This window comes from Brachyistius frenatus, unplaced genomic scaffold (assembly GCF_029030835.1).
Source record: "Brachyistius frenatus isolate BFR_SWC_R1_liver_20210118 unplaced genomic scaffold, ASM2903083v1 Contig_285, whole genome shotgun sequence".
Taxonomy (NCBI): domain Eukaryota; kingdom Metazoa; phylum Chordata; class Actinopteri; family Embiotocidae; genus Brachyistius; species Brachyistius frenatus.
In genome coordinates, this window is record NW_027210884.1 from 202052 (window position 1) to 225747 (window position 23696).

At 40.1% G+C, this 23696-nt stretch overlaps 1 protein-coding gene across 1 annotated transcript in view; it reads left to right on the forward strand.

Moving 5' to 3' along the window:
• Positions 1–1449: 1449 nt before the first annotated feature.
• Positions 1450–23696, forward strand: part of kif6 (kinesin family member 6) — a 60685-nt gene continuing 38438 nt past the window's right edge. The window contains exons 1-9 of the mRNA XM_069722313.1: positions 1450–1569; positions 3625–3734; positions 4829–4903; positions 9585–9732; positions 9981–10090; positions 11845–11974; positions 18587–18793; positions 20230–20373; positions 20815–20901. Coding sequence (XP_069578414.1) covers positions 1510–1569; positions 3625–3734; positions 4829–4903; positions 9585–9732; positions 9981–10090; positions 11845–11974; positions 18587–18793; positions 20230–20373; positions 20815–20901 — 1071 coding nt within the window. The 5' untranslated portion in view covers positions 1450–1509. The remainder of the gene's footprint in view (positions 1570–3624; positions 3735–4828; positions 4904–9584; positions 9733–9980; positions 10091–11844; positions 11975–18586; positions 18794–20229; positions 20374–20814; positions 20902–23696) is intronic.

Sequence of the window (23696 nt, forward strand, 5' to 3'; positions counted from 1 at the left end):
AAATAAACTGCCCTCTTAAAGTGGCTTAAAACAGCATGTATGCCCCCCTGCTCCCCCAAAACAAACGCAGACACAAACTCAAATCTCTAAATAAGGAAACATGCAAGTATATATTCTGTGGCATCGAGGAATGCACTGGAACAAACATGATACATTCTCCCGGATGCCACCATGAAAACAGGCAGCGTGTCTGGTGTGCCGCTGGGGTGTAAGCCGCCCGGTGGGCTATATTTGGGGGACATCCTGAGTTCAGAAGAAATACCAGAAACAGAGTGACATACATAGACTGAAATTGGAGACAGGGTCAAAGCCACCACCAACTAATTCACCCCCCTCCCACCACCACCACCACCACACACACACACACACTCCCAAACACAAGATAGATGGTGCGGTGTAAATCAAAGTGAATTTGTGCTCCTTGGGGAGTTTCTGACTCCTGGTTGTTCTTTTTCCCTGGTGGATTTACACCTGTCTTTTAAACCTCCGATAATACAAAATGCTATAAATAAAACTGGGAAAGTCATTTTCAGCAGTCACATTAAACGTTTACCAGTAAAACTGCACATCGACAAGTGCCTTATGATAACGTGTGTGTGAGTTTGGGCCTGAATTGGCTGCTATCTTAAAAAAAAAAAAAAAAAAAAAAACCTCTACTGCATCCCACTGGGTATATACACTAGTGGCCCTTTTGGCTACACATCATGGGCAAAACACACACAGGACAAAAATGCTGCTCTGTGGTTGATCTCGTTTCTCATTTTAACACTCCAGCTTCTCGAATCTTTCATTTCCAAAACACAGAATCTGATTTGTGGCAGATCAAAGCAGAGAGTTAAATGCTGTCATTTTCTGCTGCTTTCTGGTCACATTTCTGTTTAATTTCGAGGGTTTTTCCACGCGATGCAGTTATGTGATTAGACTTACCATTTCCTTTTCTAAAATATTGATTTATAGCTGCCAATTCAGGCAGTTGTGGTTGCACATATTTGCATAGTGAGTAACAACCTATTGTGTGGGGAGTACCTACAGTGCTGAATAGGCTTCTGTCAATGGGCCCACTGTGCGAGTCATTGAACCTGTGGTGACCTTTTATCTTGAGCATTACAAAACAGACTCTTTGTGTCGGATAACAAATATCAGGAAAAAAAAATAAAAAATAGAATAGCTATGGATTTTTTTTTGACAATGTGTTTCATACATTCATATGCACGTTCCTTCACACATATTCTTGAACATCTCTGAAACTGGTCGAGTCTATCAGAAAAGCTTTGTTTCGCTCAGAGGAATCATCTTCAAAGCGATAGACGATCTTTGTCAGTGGAGGAGGGGGCGGGGCTGGGCGGAGGAGGAGGACGGGGGGGGGGGAAAGCACCGTCACCTAGCAACCAGCGACAACAAACTACTGCACAGCGTCGCGTAGGCATTAATGCTAAGGTTAGCCACCGAGCTACCCAGCTGTGAGGAAAACGAAGCAGACTTAAACAGTTTTGTTTTTCAAAAGGTACAATGGTGAAACAGACGATACTGATATTTGGTCGCATTAAACCCACTAAGAAAACCGTGGCGGTAAGTGAGTAACATTTAGTAAAACACAATAGAAAAAGTAATGCTAGATAACGTGTTTATTTAAGCTTTTTTTGGTGTTATTTTTTTATAGGCCTCTCGGGAACCTGCTGGTTTATATTCCTATTAAATTACTTCCCCCAGTTTAGTGCTACATTTGATCCAGAAAGAAAAAGGTTTGAGCTGCAAAAAAGCACACCTGTTCCGGACATAACACTGAACAGTTGTGTTTGTTTGTTTGTTTGTTTGCTCGCACACCTTATCTTAATCTTTTTTTCAAAAACAATTTTCCCCAAGTGAGCAGTATATTGGCACGTGATCGCAGGGAAAGCCCGGGTGTGACATGAAGCACGGCTCCTTTCCACGAAGTGTCCCAGTAAATCATTCACGTGAACAACGTGGAGCTGGTCCAGCTGATCGGGATGCAATCGTTAATGTCTTAAATGACTGGTCTTAATTACACCTGTGCTTTTCTTGCTGTGACTTGTTCAAATAGCTGCTGTCACTGACTCCATACAGCAGGCAACCTCAAATTAAAAAAAAAAAATTAAATAAATCACAGTAAGATGAAAGTACTTTATAGCTTACTTCGTCTCCTCGACTCTGTCCAGTTCAATTCAGTTCTTCTCTCCAATTGAATGTGTTTTGTTTGTCCTTGTTGTTGAAAAAGCTACTATTTTGTGCCTCTGTTCAATATGTTTATGTTCCTTTTTTGTTCTCGAACTACAGAACTATCATGTGTTTTCCATTCAAGTAACGATGCAGTGACATCTCTATAATAAATAAGTATTGTGCAAAGAGCATCAAGCCTGTCAAGGTGAGACATGAAATGTTGGACTGAGTGTCCAGCTGTGATAAATTTCAACCAACTTGCTCGGGGATATTTTGCAATGAAGTACATGTGCACGCATGCTTGCTTGCTATGAAGACTCCTTTATTGGAAATGCATGTTAAAAAAAAAAAAGTCTATTCCCATCCAAAGCAACCATGGCGAAGTATTTTCTTCTCCCTAAAGCCCAGTTAATTATCAGGGCACAGCACCTAATGGAAAAAAAATAACCATATTACATTAAAGGGTTTTCTGTGGCTCTTTAGCTTTACCTGACTAAATCCACAAAAATAAAATGAGCGCAGCTTTCTCCTTGAGGCTTTTTATTTATTTATTTTTTTTAGGTTGGGCACCTGTTTGTGGAAAGACAAAAAACAGTGGTGGTCAGGAGGCAATTCTGCAGACAGGGTCACATTGAAAAACAATCCAATCATTTAGGTTTTATCTTTTATTCCTGAAACCCTGGGGACTTGTAATTGCATCAGTGTCCATTAGAAACATATGCCAGAACATATGTTGAAGCTCAAAGACAGAGGGTGGGGGTGTTTACATGGACCCAGCCAACCTCACTTTAAATGTTCTCCACACCGCTCAGCCTATATTGGTTTAATGTTCTGCAGTTTTTCTAGTCTCCCCTGAGGCATGGCTTTGGATCTGGTGAGCAGAGGTGAACTTGCAGAGCTTACGTATACACTGAACTTGTACACTCATCGTGATTGCTTGTTCGGTTCTATTGCTTTCCACAGGATATGTGCTCCATTAACTCCGTCTTTTCATTTTGGGGCTTGCAATACCCAAACCACACGCGTCCGAATTTATATTTTAAAACCTTACATGATATATTGCCTTTGTGTTTTAGTTGGGCTGTATGTATGTTACCACATACACGAGCAGCACACAAACTGAAAAACATTAAGACTACTCTTTCAAAACAGCAGATGCCTTTGTGGCCACTCCACAAATTGTATGTTGTGGTAAATTAGCTGCATGTACTGTTAAGCCATCTACTGTGATTGTAGCCTGTGTAAGCATTGTTCCACTGTGGGACTGACTCTACTCTTTTTATATATATATATATATATATTTTTTTTACTGTTATTTTATTGCTTTTTATTATTTTATTATTATTTTTTTATTGCTTTCCTGTATGCTGCTGTAGCGAAACAATTTCCCCTTGGGGATTAATAAAGTAACTACCTAACCTAACCTCTTGTCTCTGACTCCCTCAGGTGTACTCCGTGGACAATGAGGAGCAGACAGGTGCTTCCCTGGAGTTTGTGGTGCCCAGGGACTCGGCTGATGGCTTTGTTAACAACAGGAGGGAATGCTACAAATTCAGGTAGAGTATCTGAGAGCTGTATTTGTGTGGATAAAACCTTCCCTCATTCCATTTCTTAAATCAGCCATCTAATTTGTCCTGAGTGGGGTTTTGGTAGGGTCTTTGAAGCTCACCATTATTATCTTTTTCTATGTGCTAGTGGCTTTATATCTCTCTGTAATCGATTTTGTAGAATAGGGACTTTTATATCTACTCTTCTAAAATACCAAGGACAGAAGCTCTTCTTCCTGAGACTAATATCTGAGCTGTTCTTTTACAAGTAACAAAAGCTCATCAAGAGAAATGGAAATTAGATCAATAAGAATGATATGCATGCAGCATATTAGCCATTATAATAAAGTAATAGTAAAATTAGCACGCTTCAGTGAGAGAAGAACATAAGAATGGCATCCTCTTACGTTAAGCTAAAATATGGAAAAGCAGAAATATGGCAAAGGATCTCGTCATCTATTGGTTTGAATTATCCCCAAGCTCAAATCTGCAAGAGTGGTAGAATTGTAAAAAAAAAAAAGAAAAAAAGACAGCCTTAATAAAGACAATGTACAGAATTTAAGCTCTCGATAACTTTTTACCATGAATAATTCATCTGCCAGTCATGTCAGTGAAGAGCCAGAACATCTGTTCAATACTGGTAGTGAACGCTGCAGCTTTATATACCCTCTGGGCACGGCCCATGCCACGCTTCCAAGCCCTAAATTCACAGTTAGGGAGTCAGACAGCAGTGGACACAGAGCCCTTGAAAACCACAAAGTCTTTTAATAGCCTGCGGAGGTTCCCTTGTGCCCTTATAGAAATAACATTTCCACATTTAACAGTCTTCATGGGCGGATTCCTCTAACATCTCTCTCATCTTTCTGTGGGATAAAACATGATGGTTTGAGACTGCTTTAAAAACCAGAATGACTAAACTCCTCATCCACTTGGGAAATTGAATACTTACTACATTTTGTGCTTATTCAGTTTTGCTGTGGGTAACTGAACTGAGCCGTGGATTTTTAAGTTAAACCAACAACATATATTTTTACCCAATGTCATGGTAATGAATTAAATAATAGACTGTTCTGTTTATTGTGCCGTTACATCTTTTTCTCTAGGTTCCAAAAAGTGTTTGATCTAGCAGTCAAACAAGAGGAGATTTTTGAAAACATTGCCAAACCAGTTGCAGACAGGTAAAAATCTTACAGACGTTATATGACGAATGTGTTTGTACTGATGTCAAGTAATTATTTAAACTTGTTTTGCGCCCACCTTCGATCATTAAGTTTCCAACCTCACAAATCACAAATTTCAAAAGTTATAACCGATCGATCGATCACCTGTGCTCAGCAGTGTTCGTCCATCCACTCTGAGGGTCAGGGCCACACAGGCTTTAGCGAGTCTTGTTGACAGGAAGCCAGTAAAGCTCAGCCTTCTTTAAAATGGAAATGGAGGGTGTCTGTGATTTTTGGCACACTTGACATACTTCAACCACTAAGCGGACAGAGCTGGCAGGCAAGATGGCACACAGTGCCATCTTGAGTGCGAGAACATTCTGAAGCCACAACACAGAGCTATACTATGTGCTGCAGCTGCTCATTCACTTGAAACTGCTGTGTCATCTGTCATGTAGTGGGAACCACACGCAGTAGACAAACCCGTTGAAAAACGTGGTCCGCAAGATCAATACGTCAATTCATTTAATCAGTTCTGTTCAATAGAATAGGGGATTCACTGAACCTATTTAAAATGTTAATCAAATTTGCAATATTAATATGCCAATCAGACCAGTTTGAATAGTTAAGCGCAAGTGGAAAAAAAACATGTTTCATTCAATATTAATATACAATAATAGACTACACCACAGTCAATTTGACACTTTTCAGTCTGTAAAGGTAATAACTGATGGTTGCTGTGATGTACGATGATTTAAGGAAGCCAATTTCATTTGGCAACAGTGTAATTATCCGGTTTTTGTATAAGATGACAGCTTTTACTGATGTTTAAAAAAACAAAATAAATGTGCCAGGATTTGCAACAAAAGCGGCCATTGTTACAAAGGAGGTAAACAGGCAGGGAACAACACATGCATACAACTCAGGAGGTAAATGGAAGCATTCTAGTTACAGCAGCTCAATCTTACACCCAGTGCAAAGCAGAGCCATCTCAACCTTTCTTTGCTAGTTTGAGACTGACACGGTTGTTGTCATTTTTTTTCTGTCCGGCGTCCACAATTTTTAAATAACCAATGCACTTTTACCCATCTGACCTCCCATTTCCGTGTCGGTCTTAAAATGAGGTGTGGTCAGTTTCATTGTTGGTGGATTGTTATATTGAGGCAGCTGAAAGCGATTGTGCAATTGACCAGCAAAAACCTGTTTCGTAGCATGTGCCTACATAAGAGGGTGCAGAACATCCTTACAGACACATTTTGTGGATTATGACTAAAAGAAAGTGAAAGATTATTATTGTGTGAAATAATCTGCGCATGAGCAGATGTGTTACTTCCGTGCAGGTGTGTTCTGTCCAGCCACACGGCAAATCCATCGAGATGCTTTTTTTTTTTTTTTTTCATCTCCCACCGTGCAGAATTGTACCTTAACAATGAAATTGAGTTTGCTGCTCCTCTAAGATACCGCTCAACCCAATTTTCACTCTATTTGAACAAAAGGTAACTCCTGTCTGTGCCTGACAGAGTTTGACTTATCTCCCGGTCTGACTGGCTCCAAAAAAGGAAAACAGTCAACAAGAGAGAGAATTTCCTTGGAATTTCCTGTGATCATACGTTGGTTGTGCCATTGTTATGTGAACGAGGTTCTTCCTCTCCTTCTCTTCGCCAAACCTCCCTTCTCAGTTTCGCCCTGCTATCTAAACTATCCGCCCATCGTCATCTTAGTCACAACAGCAGCTATTTGTGGAATCCCACAAGCGCTTTGTGTTATCTTTGCTATTCGGAGATTCATAAACAACACGGTGAGATGTCTGGATTGGTTGACTAAGAACTCGGATGTATTTGACCTGACTCATACGGGTTCACTGTCTTGGGTATTAGGTTGCTCTGAACATCAGGTTAATACCTTACAGTCACAACCTGGCCGTGTCTTGCCCTATTAATTTAGCATCTTTTAGTCTTTAACATGAGTATAATGTAGTCTAGAGAAGACTAGTCCTCCTGTCTAGCCATGACATTCGGTCTCCCCAGTTAAGCCTTTTTTAGTCCATTGAATTTCCTGCAAAATGACCATTTACTCACATAATGTTCATTATTAACACATGAAAGCCCTGATGTTTCAGATGAAAACTTTAGTTAGAAGTTTAAATCCTATCTTACCTCTGTGACTAAAACACAGGAGCAAATGGAGGGAATCATTCTGTGTATTCAACCCCATTTCCTATTTGAATATGTTGCCCCTGAAAAAGAGTCACAGGAGGAGCCCAGGATTGAGGCCTTACACTTCTTCTAAAGGGTACTGACTTTGATTATGAAAGGTATTTTAGCTGGGACTGACATGACTGCGCTATGTGACACCCAGTTGGCATGCTGATAACTATTTCGCTTAAATTGACATTGACATTAATTTACAGTTACAGAAGCACAAGTGGTCACAGTTATTCGCAAATACAGTCCGTTTGGAAACATTCAGCTTTAGTCAGAAGTTACTTTAAATTGTAATACTTTTGCTGTCACTGCACTTAAACTCATGCGCACAGATGCCTATCCCCTGAACTAGCAATAACTGTCAGGTTGTTGTTTTGATTGGTCCTCTGTCATACTTGGCACACTTCAAGTTTAGCCAGAAGCTCTAATTCGTTTACTTGCACACAAGTCTCTGTCTCTGCTGTGGTGTAACCCAAACCAGTCATTTCAACTCTAACACAGTAGTTTAAAAACAAACCAGCATTAATAGCTCCAGGAGAGGAGGGCTGGAGTAATGATGTCGGGCTGGCAGGGCAAAACTCTCTATCTGCATTGTAATCCCATTTCAGAGGACTGTGAAACCTGCAGCCAAGGTTCAAAGAAGAATGGAGTCTGTTTAGTTTTTTCCTTATCCGTAATACTCCAAATGATTGAACACACAGCTTCTCATAAAAGCAACAGGAAGGACAAGAATCGTTTGAACGATGAGTTGCCAATCTCCAGGAAAGCTGAGGTGTAAACAGGAACAACCATTGGGAAACACCCAAGCCTCAGTGGCAGTGCCCAGGCCTCATCATTAGTACTGACATTGAGCTAAACACTGAGCTAGTGTCTTTTCTCGCTGCTGCCAATCACTGCCGTGACTCAGCCTAGATTAAATGGATGCCCAATGGTCGTCCGACTCAGACTAACCAACCACCGCTCTCATGAGTGGATGCAGTGTTTTATATATACTGACATGCAGCTTTTTCCCTTACCCTTACTCATGCAGGGTGTGGAATTGTACAGCACACAGGAAAGGAAACCCACACACTGCTCAAATACCGGGTCGGCAATACCATTAGAATAAGCGAAGGGCTTAAGTTTGTTTATAATTCATCTGAAAAATATAGTGTAAAGATATCCTTTTCCTTGCAATTGGCGAGTCAAAGAACAGAGTTTATCCACACCTTTGATCCAGGCTCATGTGTCAGAGGCCCCTCTGTTATTTCACTATTGCTTGCTGGTTTATTTCCAAGACTACAAGACAGACATTTTTTTTTTTTTAATACCTATATAAGGTACCTCATACCATATGAGTTCCACAATTTAGAAAATGAATTTAATTCAAACAGAACTAGATACCATTGGTTTCCATGGCCCTGGGCATATACAGAAAGACAGTTGTGTGCCAAACCAAAATTTACCGGACCCTGCCTTGTTCAGCCCTTTCTGTCACTCACACTCCGAGACATTCCGCCTTTACCGGCAGATGACTGTCGCCATAGCAGCTCTCTACTCACTGCCATACTTTCCTGTGGATTTAAAATGTCAGATTCAATTCCCTTTGACTCTTGGTGTCTGCTTAGGAATATGTGAGCATGAAGTGACACTTATAAAGGGATGTATCATGCACATTGCAAGTCATAACAAGTTCATGTCATTAAAGATGTGTTTTTAAGGAAAATAGTGGTTAAACAATTTGGTATTGTGGTCTTTGGTTGCATATTTTAAAACTAGTTCAAAATTAGCACTGGAGCAAACAAAGACTATGTGTGCTCTCATCTGTTCGTATGTTTCTCATGGACTTACAGTACATAAACCTGATTCAAGAACATATACTGCATTTGTAAAAGGTGCTTGCCCTGCTACCTGTGGTCTACTGGGCAGTGAGAATACATGATCTGTGAGAATAATACCAGAAAAGAAAATGAGTAATTTCAGTGCAGTCATGTATTGTATCTCCTGATCGCTTCCTTGTATCAAAAATAAGTGAAAAATAAGTAATATGCAGTGTCAGTTATTTTTGTCCTTGCTATTATCATAGACTTTACTGTCTGTTCTTGGTGTGCATGAGCTAGTGGCTATTTAACTGTATGAATTGGCACATACCCTAATCTTTGAACTAATTTATTCCAACAAACCTTCATAATGATTGTGGCATTATTTGAAGTGTAAAGGCTCTGCATAAGGAGCTTGTGAGATGGTATGCAACAGGAAGACTGCAAGTCATCATAAAACAAGTCCTGGAATGAGATGGATAAAATAGATATTTTAAATAGTGCGAGGTTCCTTTACAGAAAAGTACTTCTACTTTGAAAGATCTTGTAAATATAGATTATATGTATGTTACTGTTAAAAAATGTTTGCCTGTATATAAACAAATCATAAAGTCAGTTAAATTGGATTACTTACCGAAGCTATCCTGTGATTATCAAGTGTTCAGGGCATTCTTAATCTTTTGTGTGACTTTGCAGTGTGTTGGCTGGCTATAACGGCACCATATTTGCATATGGGCAGACGGGCAGTGGAAAGACTTTTACCATCACAGGAGGGGCCGAGCGTTACAGTGATCGTGGAATTATTCCTCGCACACTTTCCTACCTGTACGAACGCGTCAGCCAGGTCAGCACAATGTCATCTGCCTGTTTTTTTTTTTAGTAATTTGATTGATACTTCACCCACACACATTGATTAATACAAGACAAAAGTCAATGAGAATATCATTCATAGCATCGTTCATTTTCCTGTCCTGTAAAGCACCTCCTTTTTTGTTATTTTTGTTATTTTGCTTCTTTTAAATATGAAAAATACTGTGATTTCCAACTTTCAGCATCTAGTCCAAATTTGAATCATATATTTTTGTTCCACAGGACAGCAGCATGGTTTACACCACGCACATCTCCTACCTGGAGATCTACAATGACATGGGATATGACCTTCTGGATTCCCGACACGAAGCCTCTCGACTAGAGGACCTACCGTTAGTGTACTTTTTCATAGCTTTTGCTGTACTTTTATGCTTTTGCAAGTGACCACAGCTCGGGTTGTGTTGTGTATGCTGCGTATGTGTCGTGTATTGTGTACGTTTCACCTTGAAGGCACGCACCCAGGAATGTTAAATACACTTATTTTAAAGTTGTAAAGACCAATAACCGCTGGGTTCATTATTCTCCTAAACACTTGTGGTTTGAGCTGAGCCTTACTCCTGACCAGCCATTTCTCAGCCTGGCTCAGAGTCGCTGTGGTGAAATATGGAGACTCTAGCATTTACCATCCCACTATGAACTGCCAACTGACATAATGGGACTGTGGGACAGCAATTGATGTGGTCAACCTGGTGGCAGACTCCAACACTCGAGTTGAGAGCAAGAGAGTCATGTGGGGAAATAGTTTTTCATAGCTGGTCACTGCAGTTGGTCGGAGGAAAATTATTTTTTGTGTCATTCTGCCTCTTGTTCGTAGTTGTTCCTTCATGTGTTTTGTTGCTTCCCTTTGTGTCTTTGTGACTGCCTCTCTTTCTCACTGTTCATCCTTTTTCATCCTGCTTCATTTTTTTTTTTGCTACTTTTTGCCCGTCTTTCTTTATAATTACAAATTCCATCTGTCTAGAGGTTTGTCTGACTATGATGTTGTTTTGCCTGTTTTTGTCACACTCAATTCTTATTCATCTTAAAGCAGGACATGACATTGTCTTGGTACATCATTTTGGTGTCTGTCCTGTCATTTCATGTTCCAGTTCCACTTAAGTTTCTTCTTTCCTTTCAGTGAAGATCCAGCTCAAGATTTAGATACCCACAAATCACAGTCCTCTGGAAATAGACAGTGCCTGTTGATAACCATACTGTGGCCACACTTGCTGATTCAAGGAGAAGCTGTGGCACTGACAAATTTCTCTTTGACTGCTGGGCTGCTTTTCTCTTCCACTGCCTGCAGTACCTTTTCTCTTCTTTCTCACAGGAATGCCATTTCTTCTTGTTTATTTGTGTGTATTTTTTTTTTATTCTCTCCATGGGTACATTATTTCCATCATTCAGTCAACGTTCTGCCCTCTTAATCCCTAAGTCTTACCTTAAGTTGTTCAATGTCTATGTCATTTTTTTGTAAAAAGACAATAATCAAATTATACTTACGGTTGGCCTGACTGTTTAGGAAAATAACTCCAGCCAGCAGACAGCTTCTAATCACAGTAAGATTACTACTGTTTTATCAAACTATCTTAATTACCTACACATGTTGACATAATTATCTACATGTGTTCTCCAGTCATTCCACACTCTTTGACATGTCAGTAGGCACGCTGCCACAACCCTGGTGGCTGGATGGAAATAATGCAGTAAGATCATAGAGTCACTTCAACCCCAAATGTTAAAGCTCCCTGTTGTTGTTCCAGAGCCCCTGGTGTGGGCAGGAACCAATCACCTGTTTGTTAGTAAAAGCAAACCTTATCTGTTAACAAGTTATGAACCCCCAATTTGTCAAACTGGGTCACAGCCCACACTGACCTGCGTACGTGGTTGTTTGGAGTCAGAGCTAAGCAACACAATGGGAGGGGAAAAAGATGACACAACTGATACAATTTGTTTTTCATACTTGCTTCAGCGTTGGATTATTTTGGTTTTGAGTGGCGTTTCCTTCTTTGTCATTTTTAATCACTATTGCAAGTTCATTTTGAGTGAAACTTTGTTGGAATTTCCTTTATTAAAGTTTTTTTTTAATTTTTTTTTAATTTTTTAGAAAAGTAATGATAATGGAGGATACAGAGCAGAACATCCACCTCAGGAACTTATCCCTGCAGCAGTCAGCAAATGAAGAGGAGGCTCTGAATCTACTCTTCCTGGGTGACACCAATCGAATGATTGCAGAGGTAAGAAAAGCATAACGCAGGTTTCCATAAGGGTTCTTCATATTTCATAGGTTCAGGCTAGATTGGATTGGCTGCAGGGATGCGCTACGCTGCTGTGATTGGTTGTTTTCCTGTCATGCTGATGATGCTCTGGGCATTCAGAAAGGTGTTGCAATAGTATTAGTTTTTGTCAAACTGCTTTGCTGCTAACTGCTAGTCTAAATAAGTATCAAAAACCTACAAATTATGATTTTACACTCTTGACTGAAATCATGAATGGTTTCAGCTGATCTGTGTACCCACCTAATAAAAACCTATAGCCAACTCAATGCATTAGTGTGGACTATTTAATATACTGCAACACATACAATTTGATACAATAGTTTGTATTTTGAGTGACAATTCTTTAATCAAGAAAACTATCGCATGAAAACACACCGCCATTTTTGCACCATTTTGTTCTTCAGCTGCTTTATAGTTTACCCAACAAGTTACTGTACGGACAAATTGCAATTTCTCTTACAAAAAAAGAAACAAACCTACTGCTTGTCGACGCACTTGCAACAGAGTTTTTATAATTCTCAACGTCGAACAACAATATTTAAAGATGCCCTGGCTCAGGAGGATAGAGGGCTGTTGAATATTACATGCACTCAACAGTACGGATCCCAGGCACAGCACAGGATTTACAAAGAATTATTATGTTTGCGTTTTCTTCCCATCCAAACTACCACCAACTTTCTTGATAGCAGAACTGTATAGACTCTTTCAATTTACTGTGCTGCTGTGCGGCACAGATTTATTTTGCAGCGTGCAGGACTTAAAACAATGCAAGCTGGTTTGAAATTGTGTCTGACTTTGCCGGCGTCGCAGGACATCACCATGTCACGCCATTAAAACTTTGTAAGACAAAGGTGGCCACAGTTTTCAGAGTTAGGCACTGCAGTTGTTCTCCTCCCGCTGCTGGAACCACCCCAGTAATGACAGAACTTTGCTGTAATTGGCTTAAGGCTTAGCTGACATGTTTGTTTTCATTCTAAGAACTTCAAATCCGTAGGTTTTCTCCTTTTTGTTTTGTCCTTGCAATTTGTTGCTCAATTGTTTTGATAGTACTGTTACGTCTATGGCTCTCAATAAAACAGAGACACTAATGTTATCCCTCTAGAAGTGTTGCTCAATCAGATATTCCAGTTGTGACTACATATTGAGAGATATTGAGGGTCACATTCTCTTTTTTTTTTTTTAAATAAAAAAGACAGAACTGCTGTTTTTCCACAATGAGTTGTGTGAACAAACCGCTGCTGTGACGCAGGTGCACTGACTTCTCCAAATGTGCCGGCATGTTGCTTTTGCAATTTTACAATGCAACAAGTGTTCTGTTTCTCTATTAGTCTTTATATATGCACAGGCCCAAAATGCAGCATGCTACTAAAAGAAAAACAGGATGCCAAAAGAAAACAAATGTGTGAGCTCACTGACACCACAGGAAGTAGAAATAATTAGACCTGACAGCCGAAGTTTTATATTCCACCTGGATGGTGGAGTCGTACCGATCCATGAATTGAGTGTGGAAAGCCGAATACTTCTCACCCTCAACTGTCACCATTATGGCTACGAAGTAGAAAGGGAAGGACCACTACTTATTTTCAAACTGCTGCGGCCAAGGAAGCTGCGACTGTTGATGAAGGCCGCACCATACAAATACAAGTTATGCACATTCAAACAAAAGTTTTTTTTTTTTCAAGAATTGCTATACTGATTGAAGCCGTCAGTATGTTTATTGTGTGCATGAAACACGGCACAAAACCACGTTCACGTATTAGGGTGAAGTAGTCAAACAAAGCCAGATATGTTTGCAAGTGATGCATTCAGATGTTCAGTTACTTTGAGTACGTGCTGAGTGGGAGTGTGCTATTTGAGACAATATCACCATGTTGAAACTCACACACGACACGAGTTCATAAGAAGGATTGTATTCAAAAGTGCTACTGACCACTCTAAAAGTAAATGGCAAACAAGGTATGTTTTTCTCCACAAATGCAACTATGCATTCTAAAAGCTACCTTAAGACCCTCCTAAAATATTATTTTGGTCCCCTGTGGTCCCTTTTACCATGTTTTGTTTTTTTCTCAGTAAAACCAAGCATTCTCTCTGTAATTTCTGTTTATGTTGTGGTGTTTTTTTTATTCTACACTCAGACGCCCAGACTCCCCACGCTGATGAGACATGTGGTAGGTCAGCTATTGCTTTGCAACCTGAGGTTAGGAGCAAAGGGATGATCTCACCTTGTTTACCACCGTTGCTAGTTTGTAAGTGAATAACAGACAGTAAAAGTGAACATGATAATCAGGATAATCAGAGACTTACATTTTATTTTTGATGAGGAATTTGCAGTCAATTTTTGATGTGGCTGCGATTCTTCCATGAAACAAAACCATTGCAAGAACCATGGTAATTTTGGGATCGCACATAGAGGTTTGCTGCAGCTCTGAAATTAGTTTAGGTAATTATTTTTCCCGTAGCTATTTTAATGTAAAAGCGTGTCTACCAAGTAATACACGTATGTCTCTGAACTTAGACAATTACCAAACTATAGCATTTGTTTAGCATTCTACCAGAACACATCCAAACTTTCAATGGGTTGCACAGTGCAGCAGGGATTCCCCAGCAGAGTCCACCCACACAGAGACTTTTGTTGACTTGTCCTCTCTGGGACTTCTTCGCAACAGGGTTTCTCTTGAGCTCAAGCAAACAAAGAACAATCAACAGCATCAATTTATCACTGCCAGTATCATCCAAGAAGTCCTTGCTCCGACACAGACTTCCCATAAAGAAAACAGGAATGCTTTCTTTCTCTTGCTCCCAGCCATGTGGACAAAAGATGACACATCCTTTCACGGCGCACTCAGCAGACCATGAGCTCACTCCCTTTGAGACTTGGCAATCCCCTTCCACAGTTTTATTGGACAGGAAATAAAATACATCTTCTCAACTCCTCACCCTTCCTTCAACTTCATCAGGAAACGTTTTCTCTTATCTGGTCTTTTTTCTGCTTCTCTGTGTACTCCTCGTCACATGAATGCATGACCTGGGCTTCTCTCCTCTTTCTACATTGTAACGGTCTCCTGAACTTACGATGTTGAGTAGGGAGCGTAGCAGGTAGTCCACATTTTAACTTCACTCCTCATGTTTTGAAAGAGCAATCACTAAATGTTTTAGCACCAGATTGCCTTTTTCAGCTGATCCACTGCGGCTCCACTGTACTGTGTGTGGTCAGTGTGTGGTGCATGTTAGAGCAACATGTGGTCAATTTAGAACACACACGAGTAAAACAAAAGTGACTCCAGTGAGATTAAATTGTCCAGTTGTTTTATCACAACCAAGACATATTTTGATGTTCCTGAGTGGACTATTTCCTCTGTGAACTTGTACATTAACATTTAGATAAACTGTGCATCTTGTACTTGATGTGCCCTTGCCTGTGTTGCTTTTAGGCTTCAAAGTTATTCTAGGACTCCTAAAAAAAAGTCATATCATCAATGGTAACATTAAATTAAATGAATATGGTGCAATTCAAACGCACATCTCGTGTGCCGTCACGCCTTTTGCGCAAGAGGTGGCTTCCGACTTGCCGCTCAACCATAAAGGCCTCATTGATGGGGTACTTTTATGATGGTTGTCTTTTTGGCAGGCTCTTCCATCCCTCCAGCAAACCTCTCTGTTAGAGTGACCATTAGGTTCTTGGTCTCTTACTGTGAGTGTGTGTATATGTTGAAAGTAAATATGCAGGGCTCTGCAGTGCGAGATATTTCACTTGAGATGTGCAAACTGGAAAATTTTTTATTTAGGTGCAGAATGTGCTTTTGAAGATTATAACCTACCATACTCTTTTGTTGTTAACTTAATGTATCAAGAAGTTTCATTCTTAAATGTGAGCAGAATGTGAAGCGGTTACTTAACCTAAAGTCTTCAGCTACTTAGTACTGGTTGCAGGTCCATATGTCTGATGGTCCCCTTAAAAAAATAGCCCAAAATTTCTGTTTGTTTAAAACTCCCCATTTTTACTCACATGCAAAACTCATAGTATTTCCTGCTGCTTACAATAAAAAATGAATAAAAGCCGATGACCGCAAGAACAGGGCTCTCCCTATAAACGTGAATGTCATTGAATGAGTGCGTGATGAAGTTACACCGAGCTACTTTCCATGGCCAAATGCTGGGTCTTCCTATGTATATTTCAAATTAAAAGCCCTCATTTAAAAGTGAAAGCTCTAGCCTTTCAGCCGTGTACAAATCCTGTAATAGGAAACATCGGCTTTTGTGTATAGTAGCCATTGACCGATTTGTGATTTTAGTATTGTGTGCTATTGCACAGATATGAGTCCCTTACGCACATGCATAGATACAAACACACAGAGTAAAACATAAAAAATAAAGAACTATTGCAAAACCAATTAAAAAAAAAAAAAAAAAAAAAGTCTCTTAAATGATTAAAAAAAAACGTTCAAATATTTTAAACATAATAAATGTAGTATTTAGTTTGCCATCCTTTAATTTGTAGAATTATTTAACAGTGTTTGGACATGGAAACAACCAGTTCCTGTCATAGCTGAGGTGAAAGGTTCCTCAATGTATAAGCCAGCAAAGCTTTTAGTTCATCAGATCCCATAAGTGTGCTATGGGCTTCTGATCAGGGCTATGGAAGAGCCATTTTTGGACTATGATTTTCTCCTTGGAAAATCCTTCTTTTAACAGGTGTCGTTATGCTTTGGATCCTTATTCTGCTGAGAGTTAATCTATGAATTTGATCAAAGAACATAAACGGCCCCATTTAGTCCCCATCTCCATGCTTTGCTGTTCTCTTAGTGCAGTCTAGTTGATGCTCTTCCTCTGGCTTTCTTGCCATCTCAAAATAGCACACTCTCCCAAAGCTACTGATTCTTTGAATGTCATGTTGAAAATTGAACCCATAATCATCATTTGTATTTCAAATAGTCTCTTAACTGAGTTTGTATCTGGTCATGTTTGTTGATCGATCCTTGCTGTTTGTGTTCTCTGTCATGTGTGATCCATTTTTGAACCTTTTGAAAATGCCCATATTTGGAGGATGGAACATTGAGTGTTTTGCTAATATGATGTTTTTTGTTTGTTTGTGCAAACAAACAATGCTTGACCTTTTCTTTGACCTCACTTCACTTGTTTTTGCCACTTTTGCCATTGTGGAAATGTAAAGTCAGTTACCCGTAAGTGCCATTAGAAGAGTAATTACAGGTTAATTACATTAACAAAGGTCATGTTCCACCAACTTTAACCATCATTACTTGTTCAAATACTTTATTGCTACCATTGAGAGGGATATGTTCATGCTTTTCAAAGCTGTTTTATTTGGCAGAAAACAGTGTTTTTCTATGCAAACTACAAACCTCAGAAAGGGTTTTGTTGAAAAATCAACAACATTATATTCACACTTTTCAGAAGTTTGGATTTTTTTTTTTTTTTTTATATTAAAACCCACTTAAACCAGTTCATGCTAAGGCTATCAAAAGTATGTACACCACCTGTCATGTGGTCAGATTTGTCAGCTGTTTTACTGCAAACGTAAAATAAGTACACTTTTGTTTTGCTGTTGGTTTGTGTGAACAAAACTTAGACAAATTGTATATTTTAGCTTGGTTACTTTATCCCTAACCTTGACCCTTATATAAGCCTATTAGGTACAGTATGTGGTCCCTTGCCAACATCTAAGGGCTGCCTCATATTACTTTCAGGGATACCTGATGTTGCAAACCTGGACTTGTGTAGAGTGAAGGGAATTTGGACAGAGGAAAGAGATGACAGCAGCAGGTTAAGAAAGTGAAAGATCTGTCATGAGCTGTCATGAACCTAACAAGCAGGTGTTGGCACATTTATGCCGACAACAGGTCAGGGTCAGAGTGAATGACCTGAAATGTCTATAATGACGTTTTCAAGCAGAGAGAAAAAGTGAGTCATGTGGAATTGATCTTAGATCAATGACAATTCAACAAAAGGAAAAGAATCTCATCCAGGATCAGAAGATAATCCAAGCCCAGATACTTACCCGTATATGATCAGGATAACCCCTTCTTTCTAATTATTTGCTATTTACAAATACCATCATGTGTTTAAGCTGCTAAGCAAAATGGTCGGTACTATGTCAGTAATAGTCCATTTTCCCCAGGTTGCTCTGTCAGCGGGGACCCCATGAGTAACCCATCCTCTTCGAAAACTTGTTTGTGCAAAGTGACTCATATTCTATTTCTGTCTCCTCCTGACTTCTGCTGTTCCAGTGACCATCTGAAAATCAACCTCAGATTTTGTAAAGCCGCCACCATCTGTTTACTGCTCATTGGCTACACATGGTGTAGCTTTGATCTTCAAACAGTGGGAGCAAGAAAATATAGGAATCAAAGGAAACATGTTTTTTGTTGTTTGAATATGAAAAGCACCGCTGATGGAGAACAAAAATTCACCCCCTTCTTTTTGTTTTTGCTTCGACATTGTGTGCCAGCGTTTCCACATTCGAAATACTCTCACACAAACCTAACTGCAACAACACTGCAGAGTTTTCCGAATGTTCTCTTATCACTCTCTTCTTCTTGTTGTCATTTTCAGACTCCTATGAACCGGGCCTCCACTCGTTCCCACTGTATTTTCACTGTGCACTTATGCAGGCGCGAGCCCGGCTCAGCCACACTGCAGCGATCCAAGCTCCACCTGGTGGACCTGGCTGGATCGGACAGAGTCAGCAAGACTGGTCTAAATGGGCAGCTGCTCACTGAGGCCAAGTATATCAACCGCTCCCTCCACTTCTTGGAGCAGGTAGCTACCTTTAAAACATTTTTTTTTTTAAATCTATTTAAACTAATATAGTGTTGGAAGAGTATAAAATTGAAATAAAAAGTATTTTATTTTAAACAATGAAAACATCTGGTCACAAAATATTGTTTGCGCTGATGACACCTTTGCACACTATTGGCAATATCTTGATCAGCTTCATGAGTTTGCAACCTGGAATGGTTTTCAGTTTACAAATGAGCCCTTTCAAACGTTAACTGGTGGAATTTCTTGCCTTCTTTGAGACCATTAGTTGTGTGTGTTTCAAATTAGTGTTGGTAAACAGCAAATAGCCCTATTCTACTGTAATTTGTATGATGGCAACAACAATTTATGGCAAGAACCACTCAGCTCAGTAGGACACAAGTCTCTTCACATGCAGAAAACATCAAACATTTCATTGCACCTGTCTCTGATGAGGACATCCCCAGGAAAGGAAGACCAAGACTTCCCTCTGCTGCAGAGTTCATTGAAGTTACCAGCATTAGAAATGAACAGTTAAAGAAATATTTTTTTTCATCATCAGACGATGTGGCAACACCCGTTTAGTGCATTCAATACATCAAATGTCATCCAACCTGACTTCTATAAAAGAACAAAAAAAACGACCCCTTTGTTGGCACCTCAGATTAGAGCCCACATCAGTGTTTCCCAGAGTTCAAGCAGCAGATACATCTCAACATCAACTGTTAGGAGGAGACTGTGTGAGTCGTCATGGTCAAAATGCTGTAAAGAAACCAAAAGACCAAGGAGCAGAAGAACAGAACTGTTTGGACCAACAAACAGGAGTAATGGAAATCAGACCAGTGAAAATTTTAACTTTGGTCTGACAAGTCAAAATTTGAGACTTTTGATTCCAGCCTCCATGTCATTGTGAGACACAGAGAAGGTGTGGTTCCCACTGAGAGGCATGGAGAAGGAGCTGTGATGGAGTGGGAGGGGGGGGACTTTGATGTTGGAGATTTATGCGTAATTCAAAGCAACACAACCAGAATGGCAACCACAGCGTTCTGCAGTGACACGCTATCCCATCTGGTTTGAGCTTAGTGGGACAATCAATTGATTTTCAACAGAACAAAGAGCCACAACACACCGCCAGGCTTTGTAAGGGCCAAACAGCAGAGAGAGTGAGTGTGGCATCAGATGACCTGGCCTCTTCAGTCACCTGATCTAAACATAAGTGAGATGGTTTGGGATGTGTTGGACGACAGAGTGATGAAGCAGCAGCCAACAAGTGCTAAGTTTATCTGGGATCTCCCTCGAGATTATCGGAAAACCATTCCAGGTGACGACATCGTGAAGATTTACACAGCTATTATCAATGCAAAAAGGGGTTACTCTGAATAATCTAACATGTTGCCTTTGTTGTTTCTTCTTACATAAATCCTAATAACAATTATTGTCCTTGCTCTCTTCCTCAGGTGATCATAGCATTGTCAGAGAAGACTCGCTCACATATTCCTTACAGAAACTCCATGTTAACATCTGTGCTGAGGGACAGCCTTGGGGGCAACTGCATGACCACCATGATCGCCACGATGGCAATTGACAAAAGGAATCTTGATGTAAGTGTGGGCACTCCAATGCCATGTTCAGACACAATATTCTGTTAGATCGCCAAAACAAAATTAGGATAAACAAGGTCTTTGAGTGAATTCATTACTTGAGTGAATTCATTCATTATTAGTTACAGATCCTTTGCCCTTGCTGGTTTGCTCAGTCAGAAGATAATATTATATGATTTTCTGAGAACTCGTCTGGAATGCCACAAAATACCAATACTTTCTTACATTTTTAAGACATTGAATACTTTCATCAGAGTATATTCTGCTTCCAAAAAAATCAATAAAAACAAAACAACAACAAAAAGTGTAGATAATGAAAATGTTGTACCTTTGTTGAGTTCACTTGAGCAAATGACTAAATCATGGAAACATTTCAGAGTAATGGTTTTCTCTGTCCCCTGCAGAGAAACATTGACATATTTGTATAACTGTTTTCTTCAGGAGTCCATCTCAACATGCCGCTTTGCTCAGCGTGTGGCTCTCATCAAGAACGAGCCGATATTGAATGAAGAACTGGATCCTGCCTTGGTGAGACAGCCAGACACTCACAGCACTTCACCAGTCACTACAAATACCATCTCTCAGCCACACAGTCACACCACAGAAGTATGACTTAATGTGCTGTCGCATGATGGCCAGACCTTTGCTTCCAAACCTTAAATTGATCAACAAATGGACTGGTGAGAATCCAGCTTCAAGATATAACTAAAGTATAACCCACAACGTGCTTAAGTGTCCTCTTCAGGTTTCCAATACCGAATTCGTTTTTCCAGTGTGACACATTCTGAAAGAAGCCGTTTTTCTCCATCAACACACGGACGCCCGCCCGTGTTGTGATATTATTTAGACTGCTCATGGGTCCTGTTTGCATTCTCTCTCCATCTTGTTTACATGCTGTCATTTCTGTTATGGCATATTTTTCCCCAACACTTCAGAGCCTCTTAAAGAAAGCATCCAGCTGCAGATCGGTGTGTATATACTTTATGTCCTTACACACATTCATGCAACGAAGCACAAATTGTGCACATGTGACCACACAGCGCCCTTACTGCCCAAATGTAGATCTGAGGACAACGTGCAACATTTAAAAAAAAAAAAAGCGTGGGCAGTCTGATTACCTTCAGTATTTATATTTGTATCTATGTACTTGGTTACATTTTTATTTAACTTAGTGAGAGAGGAGTAGAAGAGGTTGTCTCTGAATCCTTCCAATATAAAAGAAACATTCTAATATATGTGGTCACTAAAGCCACGGAGCAGTTTTTTTTTTAATACATAATAGACCACTTAGCAAAATTACATTTTATCTGCCTTTTATTACATATTAGGAAGTCACATCAGAGATTGCAAAATCAGTTTAGCCAAATCTACCCTGGACAATGATTTCTCTCCTTCACTCTCTTTACAAAACTTCTCACACCTTCTGTTGTAGTGTGCCAGGAAGCAGACCTAGTCAGTATTTAAAGGCCCCCTTGGGGGATATGCTGTAGTAAGTCATCACAGCTATTTCTACTTCCTCTGCCCCCAACCGATCTGCCTCAGAATCTACTGCTACTGTATTACTGCTACTAAGACTTGGCTGGCCACTTGCAAACCCTACAGAGGTATTTTTAAGAGAGTCTGCGGCCGGCCCAGTAATTGTGACAGTGTCTGGCTGCTCCCAACTGGGTCCAGCACAGTTACAGCTCCAAGCAAACCCAAACTCCATGGGCAATCTTCTTGTCTCTGTTTATGGATTTTTCGTGTGTTTTTCATTTTCTTTGCCCCTGTCTCTCCATCCCTCCCTCAATTTCTCCCCGCCTTTGGAAAAATGCAAAGCCAGCAGTGTAGTTTGCAGATTAGAATGATGTCATTTATTGTGGTATGGAGTGACACTCCCACTCCCAATTTTTTATCTTGCCCCGTTGGAAGGCCCAATGTTGTTTGGACTTGCTGTTGATTGATTTGAAACCTGCAGTTTTCACCATTGTGTCTGGTACATTATTCAGATCATGCACTGTATCAGTAGTCCTTTACTGTAGCTTACAGGCTACTAAATGCACTTTAAAGCCTGAACAGCAGGAAACCGGCCAGACCAGACAAAACATTTAACTCATCACTCATAGACAGGGAAAGAATGAGGTGTTGAAAGTGACCTTGACCAAAATGAAGTCAGCCACAGTGACCGCACCATATAAGGCTGGCTCTGTTAGTTCCTGTCAGATCACAAAGGTCAGTTTTAATCCGTCATTTAGACCAGACTCATCTGGGTCTGATTCATCAGTGGAGATTGTCAACAGTTTTTTGGACCCAACAAGATACTTCCTCACCTCACTGCTGCATTTATTGTATGTACTTAAGCAAAATGTAGTGCTTACTTTGAATTGAGGTGAGTAGCCATACAAGTTCTTTCTGTACATCATTCAGGGGCCAAAACGTTGAGGTTAACTGCATAACTTTGTAATCCTCTGAATACCTAAAGACTCCAGTCACAAATACACCAATAGTGTCTGTTTTGAAGGGACAGCTCTTATTAGCACAAACCTGTGAATCAAACAGAAGCCTGTTTATCGCCAACCAGAGAGACATGTTTGGGAAGTGGGTGTGAAAATTCCTGCCATGGATGCTCTCCCTGGGTCCCTCATCTGTCTGGTTAAAGTGGCTGGTATTAATTAGGAGGGAGCTGTGTTTGCAAGTGTAGTGGTGCAGCGAAGTGCAGTGCTGCTTGCCTTCATCTGCAATATCTAAAATAGTGGCACGCCATACATAGAACTCAGCCCATGTGTTATCATTTTGTTCTGGAGGATAAAAACTCTGCCCACATCTAGGTGTAATGGGAAACTATGCCTCCTCTGCGTTCATAAAAAAGCCCGTAATAGCAGCATGTTTGTGAGTGACATACTGGATAATACTGCATTTAAAATGTAACCTGTGGTTATATTGCAGTGCTTACAGTTTACTGTGGGTGGTTTTCTGCACAGGACAAGAGAAAGGAGTATAATTTAAAGTTAGGGATTGTTAGTACAAGTCAGATTAATGTTTCAGAGTTAAAGTTAATTGCATAACATGTCTGTCAGCAGGTAGATAGTAACAGACATATGTAGAGAAAGAGAATCAATGTACATGTCAGGTTTAATATGTAAAATGTTTTTTTCTATCCTTGTGATAACAGTCCTTTGCATTGTTGTGCTGGCATGGGTTTTGATAGGTTTTGCTGACATCATCAATCACATGGACTGAGTCATTTCTTATTCAGAGTGTATGGAAGCCTGCTGTGGTGCTGTGGTGCCAGTGTGGGCTTTGGCACTCTGAAATAGACTGCATGATTCCGCTGACCAACAACC